The 24,103-nt window shown below is 40.5% G+C and overlaps 1 protein-coding gene across 6 annotated transcripts in view; it reads right to left on the reverse strand.

The window, feature by feature from the left end:
* The window catches only part of DOCK10 (dedicator of cytokinesis 10), a 120,037-nt gene that overhangs the window by 80,921 nt on the left and 15,013 nt on the right, over positions 1-24,103 (reverse strand). For 3 of the 6 annotated variants that reach the window (XM_071566073.1, XM_071566072.1, XM_071566071.1), the window contains exons 2-3: positions 7,012-7,131; positions 1,080-1,169 (exon numbers count right to left, since the gene is read on the reverse strand). In XM_071566073.1, coding sequence (XP_071422174.1) covers positions 1,080-1,169; positions 7,012-7,131 — 210 coding nt within the window. Of the gene's footprint in view, positions 1-1,079; positions 1,170-7,011; positions 7,132-11,512; positions 11,554-18,442; positions 18,779-24,103 lie in introns of those variants that run through there. The other 3 variants (XM_071566076.1, XM_071566074.1, XM_071566077.1) reach the window with 3 other exon arrangements.

Consider the following 24,103-nt stretch of genomic DNA (forward strand, 5'->3'; position numbering starts at 1 on the left):
ACAGCTACATCTTTGCCTAATCTTGGTCTTTATGCTTTCCAATCCCTGTGTTTGTCTGCAACTGACTTTTTCTCCACCAATTGCCTTGCAATGTAGTGCATATGAAGTGGGTTTTTTTTTCAAACTAGGAAGCCAGGTGTGAAAAATTCCAATCTGAGAAACAGAGGCAGAGAATGAACATACTATGGGCTAATTATGAATGATTGGAAGTAAACTGCTTATAGAAATTGACTGAAAATTTGGTTTCCTCCACTTGTTTTGTTAATGCAAATGGGGAGCTATATTTTACATCTGTAGTTAAAGATGGGGAAGCTTCAGGGAGCCATCTTAAGTAAATTCCTTTGAACAATCTGACTTGCATCTCTAATGGCCTTCAAAGTGATAATACCAGTGACAAAATGAAATACTCCTGAGGCCACAGGATGAGCAATCTTCTGCAATGTGAGGTCAGGTATGGAAACAATACAACCATAGAGGTTTTTTAAAGGTAGAGCAATTATTTACTCCAGGTGTGTCTCTAACTGTCATGGAAGAACTTTGTTCAACTTTCTACTACAAAGATAGAACAGATTCTAAACACCTACCATAAATATAAACTTTTACACACCCTTCACAGTGCACTTACTCTTCAGAGAGCTGTGTGTATGCTTCCAAATGGGATACATACCTTGTGATAACTCTCAAGAGACTAAACCAGTGCTAAATTAGTTATCTTTTTTTTGTAACAACATCAACATTTTTGAAGTGCAAAGAGCATTCAGATCATCCGTGATTAGCATTCATGCAAAAATGCCAACATCAATATCAGTGGACTAGTAGTGACAGGGAATACAGCAGGAAAACAGTACCATGACAGCCTAATCAGTGTATTTTCAATTTTTCTACATACAAACACCTCAGAGTAAGCCACTGCAGATATGCTGTTAACCCTCTCCCTCCTTCCTGGCCTTCCAAATTCAAATCTGATTCAAATCAACTAAAACATATTAAAAGAAAAAATATGTTCATTATAATCATAGCAAGCCTCCCTCAAACACTTGTTTTAATTTAAAATGAAAGGATACACACTGGATACTTACCTCTCTAACAAATAAATTTTCTGCTTTTTGTTCTGCATCTTCAGGTACAGAAGAATACAGTGTCCTGATTTCCAGTGAAATTGTGTCTATCTGGCAATAAACAAAAAATATGCAATTTAGTCAAAGGGACAGAACAGCAGTTTTGTCTCATGAAAAGGTTAAGAACCTTGTTATCATGGCTTGTATTTTCCAGTTTGTCATGCAGCCAACAACACATACATACCAACAACTGCAACCCAGCTCCTGCCCACACACACTATTCAATACTATCAGCTAAAGCATTAATTACAAGCAAGAGCAGTGTCCCAATAGATTTCTGGGAATAAAATTGTTCCAAGCAAACTTGCTTCAGTCTCTGAGGTTTCTGATAAAAAAAAGTCATCAAGTCTTCCTTACATCCTCTCCCAGAAATACACATGCCAAATCCAACAGTGATACTTGCTTCCTCCATTTCCCTTCTGCACCTCATGGCTTAAGGCAAGGAATGTGGAGGCAGAACTACAAGCTTTGGCTCTTTTGAAAGGAGAAGAGAAGAGCAGAGTCCTCCCAACAATTTGCAAAAGGAGTGCCACAGGACAGCTCGCTGGTTGGAAAGCAAAGGGAATCAGGCAGTAGCTTCTCAAAGGGACATTCCTACCCGTGGGCAGAGGCAGCAGGGCAGGGCTGACAAGGGACTCCTGGTGCTGCACAAATTAAGCCCTTTTCTTTTTTGAAAGAACTGCTGATTGAGCTGGCTTGTGAGGCTCCACAGCAGGAAACCATACAGAGAAGTGGATCTCCAGAAGTTCTCCACAAGGAGCCAAGCTTCCCTTAATTCCCAGCAGGCCAATGACAGGCCACCAGCAGTGCTCTTCTGTGTGACCTGTGGCCCCTGAGCTCAGGTCAGGCAAGGCAGGCACTTTGAAAAGAGGTCACAAGAGGAAACTTCAGAGTATTTTCAATTAAGCTACAGATGTGTCTCACTAATTTTGTCTGCCATAAGAGGGTTAATCAAATAAAATCAAACATCAGCAGCCCAGATTATGTTCTTAGAGTGGAGTAACTCTGTCACTCAAGACAGCAAAGGACTGAAACACAGAGAAATCTGACCTCCCAAGCTCATTTTGTCTTCCACTACAGAAAGGCACATGATTTCCAGAAGAAAGCCTATGGCATACAACTGGTTTAGTATGAAGAACCACTACTTATTAATACTATGAAGAAGCTCACAGTACCTACTATGCCCCTGGAGGCTCTCCTTCCTATCCTCTCAGGCTAAAATGTGATTTTTTTTCTATAAATTGAAACACCAAAAATCTATGCAAAAAGTGCCTTGATATTATTGACGGTATTTTTCCTTCAAGCTTACATAGACAACTCTGACTTCCCCCCATCCCTTTCTAAGTGAGTAATTGTGAACGAAAGGTATGTATCACTCAGGCAGAAACACCATGGGATTCCCCAAACTTTTTCTATTTATTCCAGAGAGCTCAGGATACCAAATGATTAAAACACTCTGGCTCTCACAAATAATGATGGTGCCTCATAGACAGCAGAGAGTGAAAAAAATCCTGTTGTTCTGAACTAACTGAGCACAGTTTCCTAAATGTGAGTTCTTGAGCTCTACCTAGCAGTGTTACCAACTCCATGTGAAGTGATTTACGCAATCACTCAGTCTATGAGTAAAAGAGACAGCAGATGGAGAAGTATGAATTTTCAGTCCACTTTAGTAACAGATGTCTGAATCCTTGGTTGCTTAGGGACTTTCCAGCAGTACCCACAGTCTCTGGAATGCACCTCATTACTTTTACTTCACACATACGTGTCATTTTAAGTCCTGTTTTTTTTAAGCAGTTACAAGAAGACACAGTCCCTGGGCACAGCTGAAGACCTGTGGTCCATCACATGGAGCTCTTTCCAGGGCTGGGGCCCTGCAGCCAGCAGCAGCAGCCACGAGGCACACACACCACTGCTGAAGATCAGCTGCTGTTTCCAGACTAAAACAAAGAGGCCGCAGGAGAAGAGCCATGTGACACACCCTGTACCTCACACTGACCCTATCACGATGATGAATAAGCTTCAGAGAGACGAACAGCATGGTCTGCTTGCCCAGAGTAAAACTTATCAGCCCCATGTATTGCACAGAAGATTGTTTCCAGTATCTTTTTTTATAGATAAGACATATGACAAGATGATTTTTTTACCTAGAACAACACTTGTCTACTGATATTGACCGAGACAACTAACATTTATCTAATGGGGCCATTATTCCTTCCCTTACACAGACTGTTAAAAAGACTGTAGCTGAACAACACATGTAACCCAAGGCCACTGTGGTACTTTCCCCCACTGACCTTCTCAACAAGACTGCACTTGAAAGAAACACAGCCATGCAAACCTGAGAAAATGGGTAATGCTGGGCTTGTGCATTTGTAGACTTTGACAAAGAATATCACAGGTTTATTTACAAAGAATTGGGACATGGAAAATGTTGTGTATTGTTATATTTAAACTTGTGTTAAAAACTACAAAGCACTTCCCTTCTGAGAATTAGTTATGTTTAACCGCTTAGCTGCAAAAGCTTGGCCACAAAGGCACTTCCTGTTCATAGCTGATTACTTCCAAAGTTAAACACTCTTAAAGGCTGATCAAGCTAGTACTATTCACCAAAACCTCTTTACTTCAGAAAACAACTAAATTTCAACAACAGGCTATATGCTTCTGAAAGAGTCATCAAAAAAATAAGGGATTCTATTTAGAGAATTCAGTATTTATAAATATGTTGGGAATGCAGCCTAATTTTCTAATGTTTAGGCAATCATAGCAATTGTCTGTTCAAACCAGAGGCTAATTACCCTCTCATTTGTGCATGCAACCTGTGATAATCAAATAATGCAGGTATCAACCTAAAACATGCAATTCTATAATTCTTCTGAATTATTTTTAATGTATTTTATATAAATATCCTATATCCAACCATGATTTCTGGCACTGCCAAGCTGTCTCATTTGCATAAGCTGTTGGCTCCAGGTGTTGGGTGAGTTAAAGGATGCAATTTCACTAAGCACCTTCTCTTGCTACATCCACCTTTGTGAAACACAGAAGTTAATATTGCTCCTTATCAACAACTAATTAGGAATAATGTTTTCAGGCAGTGACTACTTCCCAGTGACACAGTGAATTTAGAATTTGAAAGTGAAGTTCAAACTCCATTAGCCATTTCAAACATCTTCAGCCTGAATCTCTTCTAAATAGCTTTTAGTCTGAAAGCCTGTTACCAGCGGTTAAATCTTCAGACAGATGCATCAACAGTGATGGTATTTACTTCCTGCAAAGGCTGCCCTGCTAAGAGAGCAAACCACACAGGCAGACACGTTCCTCTCTTGTAATGTTTAGATTCAATCTCTCTAAAGAAAGGTTGCTCAGTCCTGTTTTCAAGTAAACAGATTTACTTATCATTACCAAAATCTGTAATGAGTTAGTCCATCAAATTAAAATGCTGACTAAGGTGCAACCATGCTGTACAAATACCATGGTGCAAAGGCCCCCAACAAACTTCTGGTTTGCTGTCCCAGCACAGACCTCGCCATGAAGGGTACATGTGTGGGGCAAAGCAAAACGAAAGCAAGCACAGAGCACATTTAAAGGACAGATTTTGTCCCATCGCTCTCATTCAGTGTGAGAGGCCATGCTTTGCCCACAGCTTGCTTTGCTGACTGCATTAGCTCTCTCTACTTAAACAGTTGGAGTGCATCCCTAGAAATCTAGATACTTCTGACTCCTGCCAGACGATGTGAATGTGCTCATCAAGGATACCCATAACCCATTAGATGAGAGTAATGGACTCAATTTCTGCTCCTCTAAGAATATGCAGATACTGCTTGTCACATGGGAAAGTAAGAGCTAAGTCACATGCTACTGAAAATAACCCATGATATCACCAGTGTTACTCTTCTGATCTTTGAAATAACTGTCAGGTTTAGAGGGGTGTTTCCAAGGAGACTCCAAAGCCTGTGCTTCAAGCTGCCCCTGTGGCATGCATGTTGTTTCATGTGAAAAGGCAGTGTCCTTGCCTACTCTTGCTCCCTCCCCTTAAAGCTGCATCTGGTTATGTTATGAACATCTGTATCCAAATGAACAACTTTAGTCCCTGCACAATATCTTGATAGCAGAGGTTTCACAATCGGAAAAACAGATTTTAGCTCCATCCTGCTGAAATATCACCTGTGCAAAGAAGTCTGGGTCAGCCATTTGAGTAGAGAGAGATCCATGTCTGACTGAATAAGGAGGTGCTCAGGCTGGCTCTGAGTGGTATTTAATGCGGTAATGCTGCAGGAAATGCTGGACACTGTTTAACTTGTGATTGCAGTTGCTGCAGACTCCATGGCTCAGTGTTGAGGCAACCCCAGTTTGGGCCCATGTGTAAGCACATCCTATGGGAAAAAGTCTCTTCAGGGTGAGACCCCATCAAAAGAATTAGCAGCATGGAGCAGGCCTATAAGTAGAGATTCTGCAAATGGAAAACTTGCCTGGTCCAGAAGCTTTGCAGTCCTGTCTGCTGGCAGAGGCTCTTGTTACTGCCACTGAGTTCGACAGAAGATAGCAAAGATTACAGAGGTTTATTGCAAAGATACAGACCCTACCTACAGGCCACCTCTGCCATGCAAGTACTACCTCTCTCATCTGTCTTAATCCTTTTTTCTTATTATTTTTTTAAAATTTAAATAGATTATGCCAAATAGTTGCAAAACATAACACAGATGAAACAAAACACAAGTAGCTACTAAAATCCAGGCAACAGCTGCTCAAAATGAAATGAAAATAAGGATATGACAATATGCTTGACAGACAGAGCTTCAACAGTAGGATGTGATTCTTCTTTCACTGAGAGGGTTTGTTCCATGGACTTGAGCTGTTACTCTAAATCAGAGGGCTCAAGGGCCTTGTGACAGTACACAGTACGTCTAGTCAGCTTTGTAATCCTAAATTTCAATTTCATAAATTGACAAATGTGCCAAATGGATAAAGGAATTAGCGATAATGAGGAAATCTATTCTATTTAGTTTTCTCTCAATCCCATGAGCACATTAACTCAGTTAATGCCACCAAGGAAATAGAGCCATTTAGTAAAACAAAGCAGTCGATTAGATTAAGCTGGCCTCATAGGACAATAGCAGTGCCATGAGCTGATGGGAAGTGCCCTCACACAGCAGTTACAATTGGTCACAAAATTGAAATGTATTTCCATTAGAGAATTTCTATTCATCAGAACCTAAATCTTTTACAAACCTGTGTTGATTTTGACAAGTTGCTTTAAGATGCCTGTGCACTTGCCTGGCAACACACCTACCCAGCTGCCTGGCAGGCAGCCCCTGCCCACCTGAGCTGCCCCACCACAGTCACTGGGAGAGCTGCCCTGCACCTCCAGGTTCTCAGTTTCTTGGCAGTTTGCCAGGACAATCAATGGAGAGCCCAGGATGAGGTCAGGCAGCTCCATGGCTGTGGGGTCTGGGATCTATTGACTGTCAGCATCCCACCATGGGAGCCTTCCTTAGCACCAGGGACTCTAGTGGCCAAATATATCAAACAGAATAGCATCAGAAGGAACAGACTAAATTAGACTGTAATAGTTGGAAGAGATTCTAGCACTGGCCAAACTACCACTATGCTGAGTAAACAGACAAGTATATGTTACAGAATGTTTAGTGATTCCCAAAATATATTTGGAAACAACCAGGGCTTTGAGCTTTATTTAATTCTGAGGAGTAAAGTCATGCATATAAAAATGTCAGAGGAAAAGACCCAACAAAAACAAGTGAATTAAGTGGGAGGGCATTACGCATGAATTAAGAAAATATAGACAGCTCTTGGACAACTTCTGGCTCTCCCTCTAGCAACAGAGATAAAACGAACAGATGAACCAAAGAAAAACACATATTTGTCTTGTACTTACTGAAAAGTCATCTTCAGGGAATAGTATCAGATCCTTAAATGGGCTGTCCCCAATATTTTTTTCAATCTCTGTGATAACAGTTTCATAATCCAAAGGCTCCAAGAGTTTGGGTTTTTCCTGCTGTGGAAAAAAGCAAAAGATCAGGTAATCTCTACACCCAAATTTGCCTTCCTCCTCTTTCATAAACTGAGATCTGCTGCACTTTTTCTTTTATACACCAAAGCATGCATAACTTCTCCCCTCACTCCATTCTTCTCAGCTTGTTGCAGCTGAGCTCATATGAGAGAGTGGAAGTGAGGAAGTTGGGCCGATTGTAACAGACACTCTTCATCTGATAACTCCAGAGCAACCTGTCAGCTCATCACAGAGACCAAAACCACTACAACATTAACTTTCCTTGCATTCTCAGAATTCTCTCTTTCTCCATAAATACATGCAAGCAAATCAACACACACAGCTTGAGCTGAACATAGATAGGACTTTGACCTAATATGTTCAAGAAGAAGAAACCTACTAATTGCTTCCCTGCCTCACGCAGTCCTACCTTTTGAACTGCTTGTAGCTTGTGAATGCCTCCATATTGTTTTACTTGGTAATAATCCAATATTATTCTCCTGGAATAAACTATCTGGCATCTACGCCCATGGTTCCTCTTGTCAGAAACAGCAGTATTATGATCGTAATAGTACTACTATTACCTGAAACAGGAGTAAAGTAAGAAACCACCACAGGAACCACCAAACAAAACTAAAGTCACAATGGCTTGAAATACCACCCAAAAATAGAAAAAGAGAAGTCTTTCTAACATGCTACAACACATTAAACAAATGAAGTCATGTATTAGAGAGTCTACATTTGTTAATTGAAAGATATAAGCATGAGAAAGGGAGTGAGAACAGGCAAGAGAATAACCCTAAGGCATGGAGAAACAGGTGATAAGAGAGAAAAGAGACACTAGTGAAAAACAAATGGAAAAACAATTCTGCTGAACACTCTTTTAGTTTGATGCAATAGTGGATATTAGGCAAGTTGTATTTTATCCACTACTCTTGCACTGGGTTATTCTGATCAATCTAAAGTTTCCCTTGCTCTTCCCTAAATCATAATCAAGAAGTTGAAAAAGAAAGCTTTGACATCTTCATAAAAGAAATTTCTCCAATACAGAATCTCATTGTATTTGTCCATTGTATTTGATTTTTATGTATACGTACATATTTCACATATGGTCCATTATACATACAATGACTCAAATATAAAAGTCCCTCTTCTTTGTTCTAAAGAGTTCCTGTTTCTTCAGTCATCACAGTCATCTTAAGATTCTCTTCAGCTCTTGTGAACAGCCTCCCTTCTATATTGAGTTCAAGACTCCCTTTGACCAAATGTGTCTATGCAAAAAGTTGAATTACGTATCAGTAACACAGCCACAAAAATTACATTAAAACAGTGGGATACACATGTTCCTAGAAGGCTATTCAGTGGCTGAACAGCTGATGCCAGAATTGCAGAACAACTCGGGACCCCCACAGGCCATCTACTCCAACTCCTTGCTCAAAGCATCAAAGCTTCATCAAAGGATGGAGAGACAATTAAAAAAGTTAGAACTGCTCCTTCAACCATCCATTACCACTCTTCTCAGTCTATTAAGTCTCACAGTTCCACTTGTCAGCTTAAGAGTTAATAAACTTCTAAAAATATTAGGATTTAACAAGCACAGGCCAAAAGCACTATCAGGTGATGGTGAGACATTAAAGAATTACAAGAGACCTGCGAGACCAACACATCATAGTAACAAATAGAACAAATAGCCCCACACAACCTGACCCTGAACACTTCCAGGGATGGGGCAACCACAATTTCTCTGGGCAACCTGGGAAGAAACTTCTTTAATGTTTAATTCAGATTCTGTAACAGGCCTGTATACTGGTTATGTGATGTTCAGGTAAGACAAGGAGCCTTACTAGTTCATATTGCCTCAGCCACAGCACCTTAAACTATCCCCAGCAGGTACTTGGCCCTGGCTTCACCAGTTGACACATAATTATCTGGTCCCACTCAAGAAGGTCTCAGATTGAGTAGCAGCCATATTCCTTAGTGAGGTTTCAGTCTGCATTTGCCAAGAGTGGTTCCCCACAGGAACTTAATGGGTTCAACTAGCCATGTCACCATGCACAGCTTGCTCTTATTTCCTTTCAAATTATGTTAACTCACTGCAGTATTAGTAGTCAACAGGAGTTTTAGACTTGCCATCATTAAATCTGTCATTGTATCTATGCATTAAATATTTGCCTATGAACGTAAACTTCATGGAGGTAAAACCATGACAAGAGAACACCAGTGCACACTGAGTGTACCCTCTATGCTGTATCACTCATTTTGGTAATGATCATCAGGTCTCAGCAAAGTTCATTCAGTTTAAATTTAGCAGAAAGCACACTTGTAGTAGTGCAATTGTAACCTTTAGCAGGAAACCTTATAGCAACCATCTACAAGAAAATTCAAAGTGAAATAATACATGCACTGGCATTTATGAGACACCAGTGTTTCAATAAGGCATTTCTCCTCTGTAGTGGTTTCACTAAAACATGAACATTTTCTGCAGAAAGTTTGTGATATCACACTGAGAACACTCCCTTCACAGAGCTGATACTGTCAGGCTAATGGTTTTGCAACAACTTCAACTTTTAGTAAGTCATACATGTCACTGAAATCATAAATGTCCACTCTCCCAAACCAGATATGTGTCAACACAATATTAATCTTGGTCAGATGCTTCTTGGAAATGCCATGAATGTCAGCTTTCAAAATCTCTTAAAAAAACCCAACATTAAATAAACAAATGACATAAGTAGCCATCTTCCTACTGAAGTCATAGACTGTGGAAAAGCCGGGAAATCCCAGAATTCTGGGGACTTCTCTTGAAATATTGGGAGATCCCACAAAATCGTGTAGCATTTGCAGGTTCCCTATGACCATGGAAACCATTCCTTTTGCAGAACAAGGAGGTATTGCTTCTTCCCCCTGGAAATCCCTATAAGGTTGGGGTGAACGTGGATATATCTCCTTCAAAATTAACATCACATAGATGTTGGAATGCAGGTGAAGGCAAGGTAAGCTACATCACATAGCCCTCTCTTTGCTCTTCAGAAACTCGTAATCTCAGAAAGCCACTCCTGAGAGCTGTTGAAACACTCCAGGGAAAAACTTCTCCTTGGCAGCTGCAAGGTCATTTACATGAGACAAGAATACAACTTGAGAAAACCCTGAAGCAGAGAAACACAGCAAGCATATGAACATCACTGTTCCCACAGCACTAATTCTCTTGCTCTCAGTGCTGCAAAGGGCATGATCTGATGGAAACATTTTAACAGATGTTCGCAGAGAAGTCTTTAGAGAAAGGTTTAGTTCAGATGTGTAATATAAGTTGGTGAACATTATCAAACTTACTGCAAAACTTTTCAGTGAAGCACTTCAGTATTTATGGTGATGTTGTTCTATTGATGCAATAAAAATTACTTTCTATGGCATTACAGCAAAATCCTGTATAAAATGCAATAATGTATTATGCCATCTTCCATAAATCTGAGATGCAAGTAACAGCCCATCCTTGTCAATGGCTGCAGAGATCATCCTGACCATTCCCTGTCAGCATCAAGCATGGTGGGATAATAAACATGATGCCTCTCTTCATCAATTCTGCATGTTCTTACAGACTTTAAGACTATGCATTGTGGACACTGACTCCACCCTTTGTAGAGCCAGTACCTTGGACTTGGCAAAGCTCATTACTGCAATGCTTAGCGTTGCAGTTGTGATAGGAAGCTGCAGCTGGTTAGTTAGCAGTTTATCTCTAGAAAGTGCGGGATGGCTGCTCAGTTTTCTCCTAATAGGCAGACAGAAGCAGCAATGTTGGGATTAGCAAATTTCTCCCTGCAAGCACTAGCACAGATCTGTAAATGAGTAGGGCTGATTTAAAGCTAATTTAATAACCATAGAGCTGCCTCTTCTCAATTTAACTTGTCTGTTCTTTTTGGAAACAGGCCAACTTGGCAATGTGTGCCAAGATTGAATTAGGCTGGCTTGGACTTTTATAATGCTTTTTATATTCTCCATCTCAAGTGAGTAATGAATTTAGTTGTGCTGAAATGGCTGTGAATACATCTAGTAAAAAGGCACTCTGACTCCTCACCTGCTACAGCAATCTCAGCAGTACCATTTACTTCACACCCTGACACTGCTGTGGAGTGTAGTTTTGAATTTTGTTGAGCCAATTTTTCCAACTTTTCTTTTGGAATACTGAAGAGCTGTTAAATGAACATTGGAACCAACACCCCCGGAGAATAATATCTATTTAATTTCATACAGGTAATCAGCCCAAATTTCACCAGTGATATCTGGCTTCATTGCCATCATCTTCTGGTCTAGGTACAAAAGCATTATTTTTCCCCAATAGTAATGACCAAAAACATTCATATAAATGATGTTACAGAATCTCATGTGGTACCTCGCTTGCCGCCAGCTGGACAGTCATTGTGCACTGTTGCTGACACCCATCTTCTCTTCTTAATTATAGACCATCCTCCAAAAGTCGTATTTCTGTGAACACTCCCTAAGGAGGAAATGACGTAATAGAGACCAATATCCTCTGGGCAGTCATCCCAAGCACTTCTCCATCTTAAAAATAAAGTAGATCAAATGCTGTGATTTTTCTAATGCTTTAACAATGTATCATTCTGACACCAAATCCCAAGTATCTAAAATTTATTGAATTTAATACAGATGTTTAAATTAATTCCTTCTCTTCTGCATGCCAGGAAGAAAAAGAATTAAAGAAACAGATAAACAGAAAGAACTTAAGCTGACGGACTTCAATTACCTGGACTAAAGTATGTCTGTGACAGCAGGATCCACTGCATGTTCATAGAGAGAGTCAAAACAACTGTGATGGCCGGATTGGTCAAGATCAAGCAAGACTCGGATTTTATATTCCATCCAAGCTATGGCTTGTCTAAAATTGCACTACATTCTAGTACACACTTTGAAATACTAAAATGGGTAGACTTACAAGAGAAAGGGCTGCTTACCAATGTAACAGCACTGCCTTCCTTCATTTTTATAGACTTGTTAATATCATTAACCAAACCCAATCCTACTAAACTCTCAGCAGTAAATTAAATTACTTTCAAGGATGACATCAACATGAAGCGCTTCTCACACTTCTTTTGTTCATCCTTTTCTTTCCCCAGTTAAATACTTTGTCACTGACGTAATATGTCTTTATATTTTTTAATATGGTTAATATATATAGTTAATTATATTCCAGGAGGACAGGCCAAAATCAATTGACTATTTCTTTTCCAAACCTGTCCAAACAGAAGCTAAAGGACAGCCAAGACTCCATGAGTTTTGCAGGAGTTATAGCATAAAGGCTGAATTTAATGCCATCTTCAGACATGCTCGACTGCCCAGCTGTTCTGATGTGTGCTAGCCACAGCTCCTAAATACTCAAGAAGCTGAAGCTGAGGCTAGAAAACTATTTGGTTTTTAAGGAGCCAATAAAACTTTCAGATTTTTGTAGGAGCAATGTATGTCTCTGTTCACCAAGAGACAATACAGCAGTTAGGTGCCTGGGGTGATTTCCATGGGGAGGATACCTCCACTGGGTGCATCTTTTCCCCATCCCCACCAGCTGAGATGATGACTGAGCAGACTGAGACCCCGTGTGCTCCTGGCAGTGAGCCCCATGGCAGCATTTATACCCAGTAAGCAGCCACAGAGCAGCCACACAGGGATCATGGTGTCCCCATCACGCTCAAGCAGAGCTGGAAGTGACAGGTCAGGTCTCATCCACTCACAATGCTCTTACCACATGGGCCTCCCCTCTCTCCACTCCCAACATACTCTGTATCATGCTGTAGATTTCCTTTAAGGAAAATAAGGTTTGCATTTCAAGCACAGGGAAGGCAATTCATGGTCTGCAGAAGGTATTCGGGGAATGGACAGGGAAGCACAGCTAGAACCAGCAGGCAGATGGTCACTCCTTTGGATTCAGATCTCTTCCTTTTTATGACTGCTTGGCCTGTTCTGCATCTATTTACAGTCAACAAACTCTCTGGCCATATTACAAAGGCTTCCTTCGGCTCAGTATGTGATCCATAGTCAACAAATTTATTAAAATTAGTGGTACAAGAAAATTTTCTTTGACACGCTCCCTCCCTTCAACCCTAAAATACATTCACTTGTCAGGTCCAAAATGTTTAATTTGTCATTACTTTCAGTAAATCTTGCAGAATTGCACTGGGAAAGAATCCAGTCACGGCTGCACAGCCCAACTGATACACTCTTCAGTGTCAGCAGTAAAGCCAATGTGCCAATAAATTTCATTAAGGAGATTGCCAGTTCCCACACGATTCTGCTCCAGAGAAAAGAGCAAAGGATCACAAAGAATTCAACCCCTCAATTCCTAGTGATTCAGAAATTGCCAAAACACGATAGTTCAAGCAGAGCAAAAGCACTGAAACCTGTTGAAAATCCTGCTGGGAATAATGAAAGTGAAAAGTAATTTTCGTTCATTTAAGCCTCTTTATTCAAAGAAAATTCTGATTGACACCAATAAGGGACCTGCTTAACTAAATGGGACTTACTTTGTACAAATACAGCTGGGATAGGATGAATCCTAATTGCTTACATTACCGTTTTTTATGGATCAAAATCTATAAAGGTCTATGCAGTATATTTTCCAGCTTTAAAAGTTACTGCAAGAGAATTCAGCATGTTAAGTATTTGAAAAATAGAAACAGCTCTCCTCTGGCTGAGCTAACTCAGAAAAGTTTCACTTTAACTGATGAGCCAGCTGGAGCCATCAGAGCCTTCAGTGGCACACGCAGCTTCTCCAGCACGGCAACCAACAAGCAACCAGGGCTAAGGCTGCTCAAACCACAGAGACCTGTTCTCAGGCAACTGGGAGTGACCTACTCTTTCTAATACCTCTTGTTGCTCAAGTTAGAATTTATTGTTGCTTTCATTATGAATTTTTTTAAGATCTAGGCCTCATAACACGACCTCACTCATGGTTAAAACGTGCAAGCCACACAGGACTGTTGGTTCAGCAAAGCATCCAGCTGGGGGGAGAGAGGGGACGCTTCATGCTACACTTTGCTTAGTCATAAATATCTCCTGAATTCTGTTTCTCACCTGGCACTGCAGCCTTGCTGTAGTGCTTTCTGAATCTGGAATGCATATACACAGGCATGTGTGTCTCCATTGACTAGCACTTGTCACTTTAAGACAGTGGATAAAATTATCAGTACAGTCTGCAGAAAATATTCAAGGTAAGAAGACAACAACTTGCTTTATTCAGTATCTCAAAACTCTTTTTAGGAAGGAGATAAAGAAATTTCATTTAATCATACAACTACTAAAACCAGCCACTGACAAGACCTAAATAAAATTGCTAAGTTTTAAAATTAATCAGTTGACTTTTTAAAGTGTCAAAATGAAAACTTCTAAATAGTGAGGGCTTCTAAAGCCTAGACTAAATATTTGCCCATAGGTCACTTCAGGGGAAAAACAAGAAAGTTTTGTAAAGCATCATAAACAGGTTTTTTTTAAAGTTTAGTTTAATTTACACAGACCTCTAAACTGGCAACACTCAGCCACTTGCTCTCCCCTTACCTAACCTTAATCAGGAGGAAAAAAAAGTTGCAGTTACGGCAACAAAAGGCTTTCTACGAAGCTACCACACTGAATCTATTCATAAAGCAAGAAAGCAAAAGCCGAAGATGCAATTTATTCCTCCTCATGCAGACCTCTGAACAGACAGGTAGGATGTGGTGGAAGAGGACTGAGCAGAAGGGATGGGAGCTGTGTGGGAGTGGGGAGAAGCTGCCAACAGAGCTGGAGTGTTCTGCTCAGCCACTTGCCTTGTTAGTGACTACTGCACCCCAGGGAAGGAGAAGTGCCCCATGTACCACAAAGGGGATGCTGAAGTGAGTCTAGTTAACTATTCTGCAAACATGGTTTGCTTCTTGTTCACTTTTTCTAGTACAGTCTCAGGTGGGAAGAGCCATGGCTGCAAACAGAAAAGTTAATAAAACCAGCCTACAACCTGCATGTACTGGATTTGATCAAAGCTTTTAAACTTTCCAGTAGTTTATGTAAACAGCACTTCTGACTCTGCCTGTGCATACACACACACATAGGAATATACAGATAACTTCACATATACAGACATCATAGTCTGAGGAATCTACATTAAAAAAAAAAAGATGCTCCCAATTTTTGACCTCAAGTGGCACTCAGATGACCCTCATGGCAAAGGCAGAACCCCAGCTTTGACACTACACAGAATTAGTTACAGCAACAGGCAAACCAGTCCCTGCTGTTGGTATGAACAGAATGAATAAGGGAGATGGAATGATTTACCCGCAGTCACCTGTGTACAGATCCAGGGGACATACAAAAGGTGATTCTACTTCACCTGCTCCTTTATCAGGCTCATTCAGCATAAACCTGCTGCTATATTTGACACAATACTGTGCACAGGACAGAACTGTCTTTAAAAACAGCTTTATTTACTTTCAAAATTAATATTTCTTTTTAGTAGACCTTGTTTTTAGAGTACATAGAAGAGTTTGTTTTTTAAAGACTGAAGGGAAAGCTCTGATCATGCTCTGATGCTAAAGACTTTGATCACTATTGTCTGTCTGAAGTTGAAAAGCCACACACAAGCAAACATCTATTGTACCTTTTAAATTCAAACCTAAACTTTAGACATATGAAGACCCAGACCTGCCTACAGAGCAAACAACTGATTTGTAAGGGGCTCAAACACTTCAGAAGCCCCTGAAGCACAACCAGCTAACAAAAGTGTTTGTTAACTCTAAACAAAATTTTCAAAATTACTATTTGATTTCTAGAGTACTTAGTAGTAAGTCCCATGGTGCAAATCTCATATATGCTGTTCTACCTCATTTTACTTTCTCTCCCTACACCATACTCACTTATCTCTTCACAAGTTATAGATCTTTCTCATGCTACATATCTGAGTAAATGATTGCATTTCCACAGAAGATTCATCTGTAAAAACTGGTATCATCTATATGAGACCATTTTAAACTCATTTCCTCATCTCTCACCATGACATTTAAATTGTAATTGTTTCCCTGACATGAACTCCCCTCTCAGTCACTTATCTGGTTATCAAGGCGTTTACACCCCCAGGATGTAAAGGAGAGCAAAATCTGGACAACCACACTGAGCTCAGTCAACAATCTACAATCAATTAAAGCTAATCATATAATTAGTCTTACAAAAAAAAAAAAGGAGTTCTCAGAAAATAATACAACTCCATCTACAGAAAACGCAGGTCTAAACGCAGTATATGAAGACATGCACTCTTTGAGCCAGGTGCCCATATACAAAAGCTTTTATAGCTGCAGTGGGAGTAACAGCACTTTAAAATCTGCAGCATTAGAGGACTGATGCAGGAAGGGGAGACTGGCTGCTGGTTGATAGCAAAAAGTGCCTGTAGGCCAAAGATTTAACATGCTCCAATTATGAAATATTGGGCAGAAAGACACAAACTGTAAGTCACCAAAGTAAAACCAAGTGTGCCTGCATTTCCTAAGGGCTAAACAAGCTATTGAGAAATACATTCACAGAACAATATGACACAGTGACCCCATCTTAGTTCATCTTATGTCTGAAAAGAACAGAAATCAGCACAGATTGCCCTGGAAAGCAGAGTTATGTTCCAGACATACAGCAGTCATCCACGTCAGGGCAAGTACAGCGTGACCCACAAGCCTCTGATGAAAAAGGTATGTTGCCCATATCCAATTAAAGGCAACAGGCACAGGGCTACAAGCACTCTAAGTTTTAGGTCAAACTATGATGCACTGCTGTGATTTCTAAGAATCAATAAAATTTAAAGGTTCTGTGACACCACTAAATTGAACACTCAGTTTCTATTACCAAAGGATACAGGCAAAAGGGAACAGTTATATTCCTCTTTATGTGCAGGCAGGCTGCTGGCTTAAAGTTACTATTTGGGCTTTCTTTCCAGCCATACTTCCCGTAAGGCTTCGACTACTTCTGGTGAGCACTAAAAGTATAGTCAGGATTTGTATAAAAATTCCTTCTGACCAGGATTTAAGAGGATAAGTCAAGGCAGCACTGCCTACATACTACCACAGCTTTGCAACCTGCCAGGGTTAGATGCTTTCAGCAGCACCACCAGCATTCATTCCTAAGACCCAAGACCATGAAGCTTAAACATGGTATCTTGGACTGCATACCAATAGTTCACTGCAGCAGGAACTGCACCTCAAAGTAGCCTGGTCAAAAAGATCCACTTCCATACAAAATACCTATCCAAAATGGCAGTTAGTCACAAGCAAAACCCAAACACACTACGGGATGAACCACAAACCATCTTAAACTGAGACGAAGTGTTACAACTGCAGTTATTTTCCTTCCTATTTAAAAAAGTTAAGGAAAATACTCTTTCTTCAGCGTATTATCACTGATTCTGTTGCACTGGACAGGCAGGATAGCCTCAAAAGAGCCCTCAGGATGCACATGAAAACACAGTTTATAACTGAATGTACAAAAATACAGGAGAAAACTAAACACCTCTCTCCTTGAAGAAAAGGATTCATTGTCTCGGGGAAGCCATTAAATGTTTCATGATTCAAAGTAGTCTCTCAGGTTAAGAGAACACACTGAAAACCAGTACTTGGGGTAAGACTCCTGAACAGCATGCTCTAAGCGTTTTACATAAAATCATCTGCAGTTTTATTTTCAGTCATGAAAGCTTAGGCACAATGCAGTTAATGTGACCTTCCCAGCAGCTCATAGTGGAGTTTCAGGGTGCTCAGTCCTGGCCCAAAGCCATCACTGGCAAAGCTGCCATCTAAATCATGGGGCAGAACCTTGCTCTAGCTCTCCATCAAGGGTTCCAGAGCTTTCTCCATTTGCTCCCTGTACTGCAGAAGGACAGTGACTTCCTCCTCTACCTGGCCTTGAGAGATACCCACCTAGATCATGAAATCTGAAATACCACAGAGTAACTTTTTACTCCAGAAGCGGCATCATGGATTTTCATGGAACTACCAGGCACTTGCTATGAGGTGTCAGAGAGACTATCAAACACTATGGCTCTCAAGACATGTTAATCAATAATGCAATGCTATAAAAGTTTCCCTAATGCACTTTAGTTCTGTAAACTCCTGAACTACCTGTGCTTCAGTCTCAGACTCCAGTAAGCATTCTCCAATGTTCAGCACCTCATCACACAGACTGAATGAGACTTGGACAGTCCTACACACACGCCAAGCAATAAATCCTACTCTTTCCTATGTGTAGCACGAAGAGTGTCTGACCTGCAATTTCTTAGCAATTTCGCAGAAGTGGAAGAAGGGTTCATACTCACACAGCTTAACCTGTGAATTTCTCCTTGATTCACTCGCCTAATGGTCCTCCTCTTCTTCCGCAGTTCATTGTGCTCCTTTCTGAATCTCCCACGAAAGCTCATTGTATTCGTAGGAATTAAGCAGCAAACAAATTTCTTCCTAAAAAACGTCCTCCTTTAACCTCCTCCCTTCAGCAGCTTCAGTGTAACAACTGGAAGTTGCGTACACTGTTCAAGGGGGAAGTATGTCTAAAAGTTACATGCTGTATCCACAGTAACTGAACAGAAAGAAGAAGAAAACCAGCAATAACTCATTTCTTCCTGTGAATAATACTGTTCTATTAAGGCGAGAGTGTCTCATTAAACCATAAATACACCCAGCCCCCACCCCTAATGCAAATCGAAATAGGAAGTTGTAGAAAAAAATACTGCAACTGAAAATCTATCTTTGTCTCAAACACCATTACATCCTTTCTCCTCACCACCCTCCCTGATTCGAAAGCCAAAACAGCTGCACTCTTACTTCATGTGCATGTGTGTCTGCAAGCCAAAAAAAGTCATTCACAGAACAGTCACCTCCTACTGAGCCCCTTGGTAGCAGACCAACCACAGAGCATGCAGTGACAGGCTTCTGCTGCCAGGGCCCAGAACCATCTCTGCTTTTGGACCAAGGTAGCAGTTCCCCTTTCAAAGTGCCATGACACATCAATAAGAGGAAGCACCTTACAAATTCGCAAATTTGCAGATACATATAAAGGGGGAAACAGAGAAATTTATATGCTGATAGTCAAAACGCATTTTTGGCTTGTAAAAACCTCTTTTAGAAATGTTTGCAAACTAAGAACCTGCTTGCATTCCCCCTGTTACCAGGTCAGGGGAAAGCAAAGTTGCCAGACAGAGCCTGCTCCCCGATGTCCCATACAGGGGCAATCCCAGCAGCGGCCTGACAGGTTAGAAGCCCCTTATTCAGCACCTCAGAACTGCAGTGGCAATGGGAGTAGGGATATGGTCAGTCAAACTATTCTTAATTAAGGTAGGAGACTCAGCCTATGCTTGGCTGTTTGAAGGCTGGCAGGGCACAAAGGTCTTTTAAAACTGAACAAACTCCCTCAGTGCCCACACATGTGCATACACACAGAGCCTTTTCTTCTTTGTTCCAGCTGAGGATTCATCCTGCTGCAGCAGCAATGCTACACTCCTTTATGCACACAGCTTTTATGTGGCATGTATTAGGTTTTTATTTTTACTTAATATCTGTGTGCATAACTAAGACAAAGTGATAGTTTTTCTGCTTTCTCTCTCTAGAGTTTTTGCAAACTGGACAATAACCACCTTTTTCCCAACTTGTTTCAATTAAGTACTCTGTTCAAGATCTGCAACTTTTTTTTTCCTTTTTCTTTCTAACAAATAATTCTGAGTTCTATGAACTCTTTCACACATTTCTAAGCATTAGAAATTTTATCCAGCATTACATTTGATCCAAAGTAACAAACCTCTGCATAAGGTCTGGTTTCCAAGGATTATTTCGTATGCCAGATTTTTGTGCCAGGAGGACAGTCACACTGAGCCCAGCATGTCTGACCTGAGCACTACAAAACCACATTGGTCTGAGCAGCTTAGTTTCCTCTCCCAGAGTTAAAACATGATGCAACTTCATGAATTAAACCTCATCTCCTGGTTACCTCTGTCTTTGAGAAAATCACCTCCTTCAAACTGTTACCAGCCTGCTGTGTGATTGCTTAAGACAGATTTCACTGTATTCATAGTGGTGAAAACCATCTGTGTCTAGCACTAGAAAATACAGAAGACAACAGAAACCCTCTACCAAGGTATGCAGAGAGTTCAAGTGGCTACCAACATAGAACCACAATGTTAACCAAGTTGGAATCACCCTTGTTTTTTCACAAACTATCCCACTACCTACACCAGAGTCCCTGGTGCTTCTCATGTAACATACTGAATGCAGCTGCCAAGACAAGAGGTCCTTGCCAAAAGTTAAATTTAATGCCGGAATCATCAGCTGTGCTGGTTTAACTTTAAGCAGGTACCAATTCCTCTCAGAGGCTCCTTCCCCTATCCACTCCTTGCTGTATCTGGCACATAGAATGAGCAGAGTTCCATCCTTCCTTTCCTTGGGAAGGCTCTCTCCCAGCTTCCTGCCTCCTTCAGCATGGAGTAGCCCTTCCAGGGTATCCTTTCCACTGAGATAAGGGTCTCTACTGCTTTCTGAAACTTTAATGAACTTGTATTACTCCAAAATAATACTAAATATGAACCTAGGTTCAAGCTTCCAGTTTACTCCACTGAGCATCTTTTGTCCAAAGGATTTTCATTCCTAGTACTATTAATCCTCATTTATTTCCATATCTCTGACAGACAGGTTTTCAGGAACAATGCTAAAGGCAGTCAGCATTGTATTTTCTCAACACGAAGGCATTAAAAAGTTGAAGCAACGAAATAACAAATAAGCTACAGCATTCACAGAGAGATGTGAACTAAACTAATAGTAAACAACTGCAAATAAAGACTGCACTTTCTTAGATCTGTTTTGAATGCAAATCCCTCTACACTTGTAATGGGGAATAACAAAACCATTCAAGTGTCTAATAATGCTTTGTCCTGTAGCAGAAGCACAAAGCAAACTTTATTAGCATCAGTGTGACTAAAAGATTTCCTAATTACTCCTCAAGACTTCTCTCTCTTTTCAGTTAAGATACCCAGTAGTTTAAGATTATGATAAAATTGGTTGTTAATGCGAATGAAGCTCCTGTGCTGCTTTTAAATTCAGAACTATAATGTATAAGGTAAGAAGTATTATCCATACCCCACACTTTCCCAAGAAAGAGGTATTGGGTCACAGGAAAACCACAAGCTTAGGTTTACGTTTGTGAACTGCTGTATCCAATTCATATAGTCAAAATAAAGAAGCCCTTTAGAAAACAAGTTATGTAAGGTAGTCAATTCAGTGTTTATTGCTCTCTGTTCTGCTGTCTTTGTGAGACATGTTTATCTGCTCCCAATAATTTTCAGAAACTTATGAATATCCAGATAGGAAGAATAGCAACATTTGATATCTCTATTCCTGTCAGGGAATAGCTATGGATTCTTTTTGCTGCAGAGACACTAGCATTAAGTGTTCTGACAGGGGTCACAAGTTATTAAAGATCCTTTTAATTCCCTTTTCTTCCATTTCTTCTAGAGCTTCTCATTTCCCTTTTAGATCTATTCACTGTCATAGTTCATTTATTTCAGTTTGAATCATCATGTAGCAATACATAAAAAATATTAAACAAAACAAATCCACTTCTACAGAGTCATTGGAAAATGTATTTCACTGGTGCTTTGATAGCAGTGATAGAAAGATACAAAGATTCAGTTAGTTTCTAAAGTGTTTATCTTCAAGTAACATAAAAGACACCACAAAATGTGCTGAATATTTAGGTTGCTGTGCAGCAAATACTGAATTCACTGTATTGTCCTTCTAAAACAATATAATCTACCAACTCCAACCAAGATGAAGAAGTGATGCTTCAGTTAGTCACACTGGCATTTTTTCCCCCAAAAAATTAGAGGAGAAAAGAAAAATCTCATGCAAACATCCAATTCATAGCAAATTTCAAGGAATGAATGCTTCCCTTCAGCTCAGGACTTCTGTCTGAGAGCAGTGCTGATATGTACAAACAGTCCAACTTAAAGATATAGTCTTGACTTCTGCCAGTGTATATATAAATAATTGCACAACCACTGTAATTACACCTAACCATGACTTGGGCCTTTTGTTTAACAGATTTGAAAAAGACATTTTAACTAACAAGTAAGAAAATTCCTTTCGCTGAAACAAGCTGCATCAACTGCCTATTATGCCTATTCTAAAATTAAATTCTGAAACGAAACACAAGCCTATCATAAAAAAACTTGCTTCATTTTAAAACTAAGACCACTGTGATGACAGTGACACTGCCATTCAGACAGTCTGTGCAGGATAGACCAGTACTGAGAGGTCTGTCCAACACACTTAACGTTTCACCACTTGGCAGAATGCAGATAAGAACATGCCTACCTCCCTTGAATGGTTTGTGGCATTTCCAGCAAGTCAGAGTTCCTCGTAGAACCACAGCAATAAAGTTGTAGATGAAAACCCAAAGGATGCCAGCCCTGCCCAACACTGGCCCTCAGGCAGAAAAAGAAAGAAACGTGCACTCTGTGACCATGCCACCAGCACATGATGGGCAGGCAGCTATCAGCTCAGGAACTGGGAAAAACAGTGTACCCTGGAGAGGGTCACAAAGGGCCCTTTCTATTTTGGGGGGCTAATTTTAATTTTTGACATTATTTTTTCAAAACTTGGAGACCTAATTGGTGTACTCAACTTCTGAGGCCAATTATGAGAAGATTAACACAGCTAATATCCCACAGCATGCAGGCAGTGCCCGTACACATCCTGATGCTGCTTTTCATATATGCCTCACCTGGTCATCAGCGTCAATCCCCCAGCAAGATCCCATCACTGTGTCACACCCTGAACAAGGCACTGCTGCCAGAAGTGAATTCTGTGTTTGGGCAAAGCCAGACCCAGCAGATACAACCTGCCGTCCTTTTCTGTGGTCAGAGCGCTCGCTAGAGAATCGACTGTACTGAGAGACAACCCACTGAATGCACTTTTTCAGATATGAGTGCCAAAGATCTACTCATGGGACTGGGAGACTAAAGGTGAGGCGACAATGACTGGACATCACACACTCATCTTACCTGCATTGTCCAGGCACTGGGAACAGCGTGTGCTCTGAAGTGGTTTGAGAATGCAACTGAAAACTGCACTTCCCAAAAGGTTCATGTTGCACATGTAAAGCAGATTACTACCCTGGGGCCAGAAACATAGGTGTTTTTTACTAGCACCTAACAAAGACAACAGAAAGCACGAGTGACCTCCATCCAAATCCCTTTGTCAAAGATTGAACATTCTCTCCCCTCCACCCTGCCTCAAAAACAAACTAACCAACCAAACCAAGAAGAGATCATATTTTGTAATGAAATGCTCTGTATTGAACCGTGGTTTGAAAATGACCTTTTTGTTTGTTTGTTGTTGTTTGTTTTTTTAAGAGGAGAAATATGAAAGCTAAACAATGTAAACAGAAAGGTACAACAATAGAATTAGAAAAACTACATCTGAAGCAAACTTTTGCCAAGTCACTCTAGTATTGTATCAACTGGAAGCAAATAACATTGTTTTTTGAGAAATACGACTCCACTTATGGCCTAACAACTTAAGCTGATAGATCAAGCCTGGAATACAAACACTCCACAAAGCCTTTAGAATAGCTGATGTGTGCATTTTGCCCACACATCCGTACAGCCACCTCTGACCAGGCAAAGGGCTGTGAATTCATCAGTTAAAACAACATCAGCACACAAGGTGAGCTCTCCAGGGCAGCGGGATGGTGCCCCTGCAGAAATATCCATGAAAAGCAACCCTTATATCTGCCAGAGCTCTGCTAACTGATCTTTCCAGACAGCAGCCCTTGATGTCAGAGACTCTGCCTATGTCAACTTATTTCTTTTCTTCCCAGCTAGCCAGTGTGCTGATCTCAGCAATTCCTCCCTCTGTGTCTTCACCATTGCTTCATGCCCCAGATATCAGTGCACTCATGCAGAACACATTTCTGAGTGTTTGTGAGGCTGCTG

This window comes from Pithys albifrons, chromosome 11 (assembly GCF_047495875.1).
Source record: "Pithys albifrons albifrons isolate INPA30051 chromosome 11, PitAlb_v1, whole genome shotgun sequence".
Classification (NCBI taxonomy): domain Eukaryota; kingdom Metazoa; phylum Chordata; class Aves; order Passeriformes; family Thamnophilidae; genus Pithys; species Pithys albifrons.